At 43.1% G+C, this 10,908-nt stretch overlaps 1 protein-coding gene across 6 annotated transcripts; it reads left to right on the top strand.

Annotated features, from left to right (window-relative positions):
- Positions 1 to 3,429: 3,429 nt before the first annotated feature.
- On the top strand, positions 3,430 to 10,902 carry SNF8 (SNF8, ESCRT-II complex subunit). 6 transcript variants are annotated; one of them, XM_015599395.2, is made up of 9 exons: positions 4,490 to 4,521; positions 5,460 to 5,538; positions 5,708 to 5,761; positions 5,876 to 6,014; positions 6,898 to 7,002; positions 7,574 to 7,646; positions 8,572 to 8,734; positions 9,631 to 9,705; positions 10,710 to 10,902. In XM_015599395.2, the coding sequence occupies exons 2-9, from the start codon at positions 5,527 to 5,529 to the stop codon at positions 10,845 to 10,847; spliced, it is 759 nt and encodes a 252-aa protein (XP_015454881.1). In that variant the 5' UTR covers positions 4,490 to 4,521; positions 5,460 to 5,526; the 3' UTR covers positions 10,848 to 10,902. The 6 variants fall into 6 exon arrangements, with proteins under 6 accessions (XP_024897492.1, XP_015454880.1, XP_024897493.1 ...); XM_025041724.1 differs by lacking the exons at positions 5,460 to 5,538; positions 5,708 to 5,761 and adding an exon at positions 3,430 to 3,602 and having other exon boundaries at positions 4,471 to 4,521; XM_015599394.2 differs by lacking the exons at positions 5,460 to 5,538; positions 5,708 to 5,761 and adding an exon at positions 3,945 to 4,104 and having other exon boundaries at positions 4,471 to 4,521.
- Positions 10,903 to 10,908: the final 6 nt, after the last annotated feature.

Raw genomic sequence — 10,908 nt, 5'->3', positions numbered from 1 at the left:
TTCAGCTGTCTACGGAGCACTAACAGTGTACGTCTGTGTGTGTGCCACCTACTGAAAAGGAGATATGACTCTTACCCATCTGTTAATTCATCTATTTATTCTACACTTATTGGACACTTAACATAAGCAGGGCCTGTGCTAAACACTGGATATACAGCACTGAAGGAAACTGAGGGGTTTACAGTCTAGTGAGGAAAACAGACTTTAATTTTTAAAGACACAAACACATTAATAATCACATAACATGCTAACTTATGTGAAGAAAGATGGAGGTGCTATGCAGACAGAGAAACCTTATCTAGATGGAGTGGGAAGTCAGGAGGGCCTCTCTGAGAAAATGATATTTAAGCTGAATAAGGTTTGAAGGATAAAATGGCCAAAGGATAAAATGGCCAAAGAATCAGAGGAGAGTTAATTAATATTAGCTAGTGTTTTTACTATACAGCCAAATGGGCAATGGAGAGAATAGCACAAGTAGAGGCTAGACAGGTGGGCAGAACCAGGGCCATAAAGGCCCTGTTAAAGCTTTTGAATTTTATCCTGAGTGCGAGGGTAAGCCGCAAAGGATTTTAAGCAAGGGCAGGTCAGAGAAGACCTGGTTGCATTCCCAAACAATCACACTGATGAGAGTAAGAATTATATTGAGATGAATAGGGATAAAAGTGGGAGAGGAAGACTGGGTAAGGAGCTCTTGCAGGAGTCCAGGTTCCCACTAGGGTGATGGTAATGGGGATGAAAGGAAGTGTGCAAACTCAATTTGTCCAAAAGTTAATACCTTTATTGTCCAGTGTTCAGAGCCTTCCCCATCTCAGTCTGCTGCCTCCTCCCAATGCCCCGCCTTCCCAGAAGTACCTCTTCCCTCGATTTTGGCTTATCTTTGCCTGTAATGTCCTTCCCTCCACTTTTGTTCTAGTCATTTTTTAGTAGACTAGAGTCAAACACACCTAGATTCAAACAACTTAATAGGTCCGTGAATTGGCAAGTTAGTTCCTCTCTCTGAAGCTCAGTTTCCTGTCTGTAAAAAGAAGATTATAAAAAGTACCCACCTTGTAGGATTGAAATAAGCATTAAAATAATGCCTGGCACAAAGTAAGTGATCAATAAAAGTTAACTTTTATTATTATTATTCACACGAGTAAACCTCTATTTAAAAATACAAGGGTATTAGTTTTAAGGTCGGAGAGTGGCAAGCTGGATGGCTGAAGCACTGGGTCCTTCACAAATGAGCAAAGCAGAGAGGACGTAAGACAAGGGGAAGGATGGGGGACCAGAAGAGACATGCTCACCTAAAAACATTATGGTGACCAAACTAAACTCTTTTGAGAGCTGAATTTGCCTGAGGGCTGCCAGTTTGCAATCTCTTCCAGCTCTGACATATTTGGTTTCCTCTCATCTAAACTCCTGGAGTTCTGAGAGTGTGTCTCTCGCAATTTAGAGCATGCCTTTGATCAGAGGATGTATTACTGATTCTCCATGATAGAACTGATTGTCTTGGGAAGAAGTTTGGATCTATATTTCTGGAGTCTTGGGTGTCTCTGGGAGTCAGTGAATCGGAAAGGGTTATTTTAAAAAAAATTTGTACAAATGTTTTTACTATGGGGCAGGCATCGTGCTCAGTTGTTTACAAACATTTTTTTCAACAAATAAGTGTCCTTATTCTTTTTTTTTTATTTTAGTTGTTCAAATTTATAAACATCATTAAAAGTCATGGTAATCGAATTTAAAGCTTCATGGCACCCCTTTAAGATGATAACATAATAGCTGTTAACCATGCACTACACTGCCTCCGTGAGGCAGAGAATTAAAAGCCCATGCTCTTAGCCACCTTGCCACAAGACCAATGAGTCACTTAAAACAAGTGAGGGTATCTGTGATAATCAGTGTTCAGTGGTGTACTGGAGCAGAGTGCTTCTGAGAGCCATTGTTAAATTGTCAGGAATTCTGTAAGTGCATTGTAAAACCATTGATAGCTTGAAATTGGCCATGGTCAGAGTATTTATACCATGGAAATTGGCAAATGCTATAAATCAGAGCACTTCACTCCGAACCTGGAGAGACGGTTTTTAAACATTAACCAGCATATCACTGGTCAGCATACTTTCTCTAAAACTATAAAGGAGAACAAATGTGTCTGAATAATGGAATGAGCATGTCTGCTTGAGGGTGACACCGAGGTTTGTCAAGGGCCAATGTGTATACCTAAGGGAGTGAGTATGTACGTGTGCATTTGAGGGTATGAATATTTAAATCTGAAGTCATGAATGTGAGTGAGGGATCAGTGTGTGTACCTTAAGTGGTCATATAGTGTGAGTCAAAAAGTGAGAAATGAAGATGTGTCTAGATAGTATCAGTGAGTATCTAAAGGGTCAAGTTTTTGTGTCAGGGAGTGGTGTATTAGAAAAATGAGGACATGAGGTCAGTGTGTCAGTATGGGGCTAGTGTGTTTTTCACAGAAAGGGGTAGGTAGGTATATTGGAGCAAGTCAGTTCTAAAAAGGCTAGTTTGTGTTGGGGGGGGACAAATCTGTGTCTGAGAAAGTTTGTGTCTAAGGCAGCTTATGCTATGTGAGCTCAGTGTCTGACAGCATGTATGAGAATGAATCTGAAGGTAAGACTATGACTGTATTGTTTCAAATGACAAAAACACAAAACAACAGTGATTTTATAAAGATAGAACAAAGATTTCTCTTTCTCATAAACATCCAGTGGCAGGAGGCCCAGGGATGGTGTAACAGCTCTGCTCCACAAAATCCTCAGGGACCCAGGTTCATAGGGCTCATGGCTCTATCATCCCTTAAGGCCCCAAATAGCAGCTAAACATCATGCCACCAATCTCTGCTCCCATCCTCTTATCCTTTTCCTTTTCCCTCGATCTGCAGCCTAGCTCAGCTTTTTCTGTAAACTTCATCATGGTACATGCAATGACTATTGGCTCTCTCTCCTGTGATGACCTACAGACCTCGATTTCCACATTTTCAAAACTATTCTTATTTTCCCAACTTCATGCTGTGGTTCCCCCCTCCCCCAATGGCACCACACTGTTGCCCAAGCCAGAAAATTGAGCATCAATCATGCTGACTTTCCCACTCAGTCTGCCCGTCTTATTAGTTTTACCATTCTACCTTCTTAATATCTCCTCAATTTGTCCCATTCTCTTTGTCCTTACTGCCACTATCTTAGTTCTAATTCTCATTTCTAGTTTAGATTGCTTAAACTGACTTAAGTCAAGGTTGCCACTAATTTTTCTAAAACAAAAATTTGATCTTATTACTCGCTGACTTAAGAATTCTCTATTAGCTCCTTTTTTGACTCAGTAATGCTACTGAAATCACCTAAACACACAGATGACTAATACTACCCCAGACTTTATAACAATCACAGCTGATATATACTTATGTGCCAGACATTGCACTAAATACTTTGACATTTTCTGACTTAATCCTCACAACTGTGGAAACTGGAACAAATGAGATTAAGGAATTTGCCTGAAATTACTGGACCATATGTAGGGGAAGTGAGCTATAGAACCAATCTAACTCCAGAGTGCCAGTTCTTAACTGTAAGGCCTTCACCAATCAGAATCTCCGCGTGTGGCTCTAACAGGTAAGCTCCATTAGTGTAGAATGGATTCTGGTTTGTGCTCTGTATTGAACACTGGGTGCCCAACTCCGCGCCTGCCACGAAGTTGGCGGCCAATGAGCATTGCTGGCTGGGGTAGCGGTGGAGTGGCAGTGGTGGAAAGACGAGAGAGTCCGAGGCATCCACGTTAGTGGGGAGCGAGGAGCCGCACAAAGGTGGCTGGGGACCGGCGTCCCAAACCCGCGCTTTCCCCGCCGCCCAGTTTCGCGGAGCTTGGCCACCAGCGAAAAGAGAAACCCGAGCCCCTGGCGGTGGGAGACTAGCAGCCCCGCGGCAGGAAGTCGGAGCTTAGCTTCCGGCGCGCGCAGATGACGCACGAGCCGCGCTTCCGCGTTGGAGAGTCGGCGGCAGATCTCGGGACGTAGAGACCCGGGGTCCCGGCAGCGGGGCGGCCCGCGGGCCCACGGCGGGGATGCACCGCCGCGGGGTGGGAGCCGGCGCCATCGCCAAGAAGAAGCTTGCCGAGGTGAGGGGAAGAAGGCGGACCCACAGCCAACACTGACCTGCAGGAGACTTAAGTCTCTGAAGCAGATCTCTGTACCCTCAAATCGCATCCCAACAGAGTCTGACGGGCTTCTCGGGGCCCCCAAGAACGGAGTTTCTCCACCTTCCGGTGGATTGGAATGCCAGCATCCCCAGATCCACCAGCCCTTTCCCACACTTCTCCAAATTTGACTACAGACGAGTCGTCCATTCTACTTCCTCATCTTCATCCCTTTTCCTAAGGAAAACCAGAGAGACCCTCCTCTTTTTCATACTTCAGCTGAGGCAGTACAAGTGGGAGCCCCCAGCGCCCACTCTCTTAACTCATGCTGGTCTCTTTGTCTGACAGGCCAAGTATAAGGAGCGAGGGACTGTCTTGGCAGAGGACCAGCTGGCCCAGGTGAGTCGGTTAGAAGGCTCGAGGAATGAAGGGAGAACGCACAAGGCTGGACAAGACGGCTTTAATATCAATTAGATTGTTTGGATTGAACCAAAAATAGAATATTTGGCAAATCTTGATTTCTGGGCTGCTCAGATCTTTTAGGTGACTTGCTTATAGCGGCCCAGACAGGTATCCATTTTGTTTACATAGACTGCCTTGTTCATTCCTCCTGACAATCCTATCAGGAAGGAACACTCTTCTTCCTAGTTTAAAATTGAGGACCCTGAGGTGGTAAGTAATTTATACAAAGTTACATGGATAGTAAGTGGTAGAGCTGTTTGATTTAGGTCTTTTGGAGTTTTTACTTTATATACCTAAGAATAACATTAAACTATTGCCTAACCTGTGGCACCCACCACCACCAATATCACATTTAGGCGCATACCAGAAGTGTGTGTAAGTGATGGGGGTGTGGCTCCTGAACAAGTTCCTTCTCTAGCACTTCCCTTTTCTGTGCATACCCTGAGTTTACTTAGTTATTGTGACTGGTGAAGAAGAGAAAGCAGTTAAGTAGTGAGATGGACCCTTGAAATGAGGGAAGATAGTAGACACAGGCTGTGCTTTTCAAAAGCTCCCACTCATAGGGGAGATGATATGCAAGAAACAACTGGAAATGGTGACTATAATAATGTATAAGTTTCTAATACTTAGCAAATAAGATATTGGGACAAAAATATTACTTTTGGTGGGGTAGAAGGTAAGCTTTGTGAGGAGTAATACAAATAAAAGAAAGTCCCCAAACCATTTGTATTTAGCTTTGGAATGTAATCTGGTAGACCCACAGCCCTCCTTCAGGGATTCTTTATTTGCAGTCAGTCTCCAAGGAGGTCCATGACTCAGATTAAACAAGCATTGCACACCTAATTCATGCCAGGCTTTCTTTTTCTCCTATCTAGCCTTTTCTGTCAGTGGCTGAAGATTTCCCATTGCGTGAATGCTGCATTCCTTCATTTTTAAGACAAAATGGATCATGAGGTGCACCTTCAATTTAATAACAGTTTTTCTGGGATAAAGCAAAGAAGCCCCACCTTAGATATGCACGTTGATTGTTAGATGCATCCTGGCTTTAGAACAGGAACATGTGAAAAAACACGTATTTTAGAACTGAGGAAACATTACAGCATCTCATTTCTGCTGACAACAGAACTGTGAAGGAGAGGCAGGTGTCAAAAGAACAAGAACAGAAAATAGCACACTGGTAGGCCTGAGGGGATGGGTTATTTCAGCCTTTGCCTTGCCACTGGGCCTATTTTTGACATCTGATTATCACCTAGCTGGGCTGCCCCTAACTTCCCCCTTGTCCATCCTACAGATGTCGAAGCAGTTGGACATGTTCAAGACCAACCTGGAGGAATTTGCCAGCAAGCACAAGCAAGAGATCCGAAAGAATCCTGAGTTCCGAGTGCAGTTCCAGGACATGTGTGCCACCATTGGGGTGGATCCTCTGGCCTGTAAGGAGTTGTCTGTAGGGGTCCAGTGTGTTCTCCTAGGATTCCAAAGGGACAGAAGCCACCTACTTGTTACCACTGTTGGTGGGGCATCTTCTAGAAGGGCATGTGGGGGGATATAGAGAGTGTTGTCTTTAGGGAGGGCCTAGCAGGACAGCTGAGTGCCCAGTTTGGTAGAGAAGATGGAGAGGCTGGCGTGCAGGCTGAGGAGCCAGTGTATGTGTTCTTCCCTTGAATGAACTACAGTAGAATTTCATATAGCTATTTTTTCCCCTTATTAAAAAAATAATTTAGTTTTAATAAAAGTAGTGTGTGATTACACAATCATTATAGAAGAGAAAAAGGGAAAGGAGAAAGTAGTAGTCTTCTGACCCTGTTTCATAATTACAGAGGTAAAGTACTGTTAACAGTTTAAGGTATGTTTTTCTCGACACCTTTATTATATTGATAAACTTTTTTTTACATATATGGATTATGTTATAATCAACTCTATAACCTGCATTTTTCACTCAATAAAACAATGTGTCCAATGGATTTTTGAATGCTCAAGGTCTGCATATTTTTTCTCTTAGCCTTGTCTAGACCATATGTCCCATTATATTTCACTGTATGCTTTGAGAAAGGAAAACTCACTTTTATAGTATCCCAAGCCAGGATTAGCAGCCAAGTAGAAATACCTTTTAGATTGCGCACCCTTTAGAACTGAGCCTGTTCTTAGCAGGAATTACCAAGAATCAGATTGTGTTGAGGATCCTTAGTAATGAATGGAACAGAAGGACTTAAGGCTAGGCAGGGAAGACTTCCCATGGGATAGATGTTTTAATCTAGCTTTGAAAGAAAAGATGTAACTAATGAATAACCTAGCTTTTGTTTTTCTGTTTTTTAGCTGGAAAAGGATTTTGGTCTGAGATGTTAGGCGTGGGAGACTTCTATTATGAGCTGGGCGTCCAGATCATTGAAGTGTGCCTGGCCCTGAAGCACCGGAATGGAGGTAAGATGGCTAGGTCCTGTGGCTTGGGCTTTGGACTTCTCTAAGAGGCAGAAAAACCTTGAAAGATATTTCCCGTCCTGCAGTCTACCTGCCAGTAAAGGTCTTGAGAAGCATCTTAGCTGTTTCATGCAGTTGAATCCATAGTAGGTTTCCAGGCCAAGGGTAAATGGAATTACCTGAATGATTGTCTCTATTCTCCAAAGATCTTTGGCCAGGAAGGTCTAGCCCCTAGTCATTGCAGAAAATAGTAAGGAGGTAGGAAATATGGTACAGCGATGCCAGCTGAGTTTCTGTGCTCTCCAAAATGTGACCTTAAGAATGGTTATCCAGTGATGTCATCTTAAGCACATCACATGGTCTGTGTTGAAGAAGGGAGGGAGGAAGGAAGGAAAGGGAAGAAAGAAAATCTAAAACCAGTTATAAATCATTGACTATAAATAGACATAGTCTTGATGTCTAAAGAGCATTTATAGTTTTTCAAAAATGATACTGCCTTTGGAATTTTTTTGGTTGGTTGGGTTTTTTAGCCATAAAGGTAATCCTTCTGTTTTCTGTCCCACCTCTACAATAGGTCTGATAACTCTGGAGGAACTACATCAACAGGTGCTAAAAGGAAGGGGCAAATTCGCCCAGGATGTTAGCCAGTAGGTCTTGCCTTCCAACCCCTTGAAGTATAGGAAGGTCTTCGGATGGGTATCTTTTCTCCCTACTGCTTGTATGTCTAGGATAATTCAGGAATCATTTTTATTCCTCTTTATGATCAGAAAAAAGTTTTTATTTTAGAAAACCGAAAATACATAGAGACATAAAAAAACAAAAACTGTCCATTATTTCTCAACTAAGAGATTGCAACTGTTAAACATTTTGCTATATTTTCTTCTAAGTATTTTTTCATGCATGCTTTTTTTTTTTTTTTAACATTCTTGGGGTTTTGTATACTGTTGAGATTATTTGAGGTCAAGGAGAGTAGAGTAGGGACTGAGAGAGGCTGGGGAAGGGAGCTGGGGTATAAATTGACCTGGTTCATGAGCCTATTTGTGACTCCAGTTGGAGAAAAGATAAAAAAATGTTGTCACTATGTGGGCTGCATATGTGGTCTACACATTGATTTATAGGTTTTCTTTTTCCCTAATTTTAGTTAGTTATCAACTAAGGAATCAGAAAATCTGGCAGTACTGGGCCTGAATTTCCAAATGGCAATAATCAGCTTCAGGCTGTCCACTTTAAAATGGGATAAGCATTTTCTATTTTGCCATAGTTCACACTACTGTCTGTTGTCTCTTATGTTCAGCTCATTCATCCACATTTCCCAATGGGTTCCTGTAGGCATATTTTTTATCTCTGTCCAATGTTGGAATGGTTTGCTGAGTGGAGAGAGAGTCTGACTGTCTCCCTTGAATATCCAAACATCATTTGGTGTCCTTTAACCCTACATTTTTACTGTTGTAGTTAACTGTTGTGCAGACTTTTGAGTCTTCTGTCAGGGTATCCTGCCCAGGGCAGAGCTGAAACTGAGTTATTGCTAGGTGTGGTCTGCAGGGTTCTTTAAGCAGCAATTCCTCATCGCAGAGACGACCTGATCAGGGCCATTAAGAAACTAAAGGCACTTGGCACTGGCTTCGGCATCATCCCTGTGGGCGGCACTTACCTCATTCAGTCTGTTCCAGCTGAGCTCAATATGGATCACACTGTGGTGCTGCAGCTGGCAGAGGTACTGGTGTGCCTTCTGAGAGTGAGTGAGTGTGTGCGCACATGTAAGGGACAATGTGGGAGGGGATTCTGGAGCACCTCTGATCTCCTCCCCATCACTCAGATCTTTTTGCTGGAACTGTCTAATGGATGCACTACTCGGACCTGTGCTTATTTTGCAGACATTTATTGATCAGCTACAGTGCAAAGCACTGGACTAGGCTGTGGGCCCTATAAAGATGGGTACCATATAGTTCCTGCTCTCAAGGAGCTTACAGTCTAGTGGTGTCGACAGGCATGCAGACAGACAACTATTCCCTTGGTTAGACAGATTCTTGGATGTCTTCTTAAAGTTACTTTGTAGATTCTTTAAAACAAATGTTAAAAAAATGTTTAATCTTGTTTGCCATCCCCCCTGTTCCTCAGAATGCCTTAAGCATATACCATCTTCCCCTAAATCTTTACCATGTATTTAGGGAAGATATGTTCAGTTTTCTTAATTTTGTAATGTAGGACAAAACTAAATGAAGGGCTTATCTTGATTGGAGGAATAGTTAGGATAAGGCAGGGCAAGGGCTGAATATTTAAATATTTTAGATTATGAACAGTTAATGATTATCACTTCCTATCAATCCTTCTGAGTCTTCCCTTGTCACACTCTATAGGGGTCTATGAGAAAGTCTAAATTTTTTAGTGCCAGGGGCCTGAACCCCTCAACCTACCCCTTATCACCCTGAAAGTCATCCTTACCTCCCTCCCTCTCCCTTTCTTTCTCTCTGCTGGAACCTCTAAACATTCTTTTTCTATGCTCTTGGGCTTTCTTTGCCCAAGGGCAGCACCTCTTCCTGTCTGGATAAATCAGTTGTCCCTGGGCAGATGTTGGGTTCAAAGGGAAGCCACACTCTTAACTGACTCAATCCCCATTCCTCCTTCCTTCAGAAAAATGGCTACGTGACTGTCAGTGATATCAAAGCCAGACTTAAATGGGAGACAGAGCGAGCACGGCAAGTGCTGGTATGTGACATTTGAAATGGCCCAGAAAAGATAGGCCCCAGATGGGAAGAGGTGAGTGGGTGGAAACCACACAGGCAGGAGCTTCAGCTTGTTCTGCTGCCCTCTTGTCCTGAAGGCTACTGCTGCCACAGTAGAAGTAACCCCAGCATTTCTCTGAAGATGGCACTGAGGTAGAACTCACAAAGGCAGGCTTCTAACCTTGACACACATGTAAATCCAGGCTGTCACTGCTACAGGGGGATCGCCAGCTGCTCTCCTAACCTGTAGAGCCTGGTCAGATGGCTAACATCGTTTGTACTGGAAGTAACAGTTCAGAGTGGAAGACATTAACTAGTTATGGTAATTACATATCTATAGAGTATTATATATAGTTATAATTTTATACATACAAATTTCATGGTACTAATGAAAGACTAATGTTGTGAATAGTAGCATGGAAATGTAGGGTTTTAATACCGTCTTCCTTATCCAGTCAACCTATAGACTCACTTTCATCTGTGGAGTTGGGGTAACATACACATCTGTTTAATGATACTGAGCAGAACCAACCCATCTCGAGCCTATTTCCAGCTGTAGGAACTAATTAAGTCCTTTCTAATACTAATATGGTCCTTCTATTAACTTCTCCAAAAATATTTATCTGCATCTGCCTGTTCCCCAGTAAGTTAACTGAAAGGTAGTGATCTCCATTTTGTTTCAGTGAAGGGAGTCAGTGATTTGCTCAAGGCCAAACAGCAAATACTTCTGTAGCCCTACGTTCTTTCCACAACATCCAACTTTGTTTTTACCCTCTTTTCCAGCAGCACAGGTTAAGTGACTTGGTGGCATTTTTCACACCTCAGGCAAAGGTCAAGGCCAGATCATTCTAGTTTGGTTGAAATGTGTGAAGGCACTCATGTAGTAGTTCGAAGACCCCATTGAAGCCAAAATAGGTTTGGGGATTATTTATCTACTTTGTCTGTGTAAACTCCTTTCTCATGGCTCCTCCTGCCTTTTCCCTCCAGGAACACCTGCTGAAGGAAGGGCTGGCCTGGCTGGACTTGCAGGCCCCAGGGGAAGCCCACTACTGGCTGCCAGCTCTCTTCACTGACCTCTACTCCCAGGAGATTACAGCTGAGGAGGCCAGAGAGGCCCTCCCCTGACTCTAGGAGTGTGGAAGTGGGCACAGCAGGCAGAGAGAAGAGGGAGGAGCTGTTCAATAAA

Source organism: Pteropus alecto, unplaced genomic scaffold, assembly GCF_000325575.1.
Source record: "Pteropus alecto unplaced genomic scaffold, ASM32557v1 scaffold98, whole genome shotgun sequence".
Classification (NCBI taxonomy): Eukaryota; Metazoa; Chordata; class Mammalia; order Chiroptera; family Pteropodidae; genus Pteropus; species Pteropus alecto.
This window is presented reverse-complemented; position numbering and strand designations above follow the sequence as displayed.

Coding starts and splice junctions, on each gene's coding strand:
- SNF8 (XM_015599394.2), top strand. CDS start 4,051: ATGCACCGCCGCGGGGTGGGAGCCGGCGCCATCGCCAAGAAGAAGCTT. Junction 7,647..8,571: donor TTCGCCCAGGATGTTAGCCA/GTAGGTCTTGCC, acceptor TCCTCATCGCAG/AGACGACCTGATCAGGGCCA. Junction 8,735..9,630: donor TACTGGTGTGCCTTCTGAGA/GTGAGTGAGTGT, acceptor TCCTTCCTTCAG/AAAAATGGCTACGTGACTGT.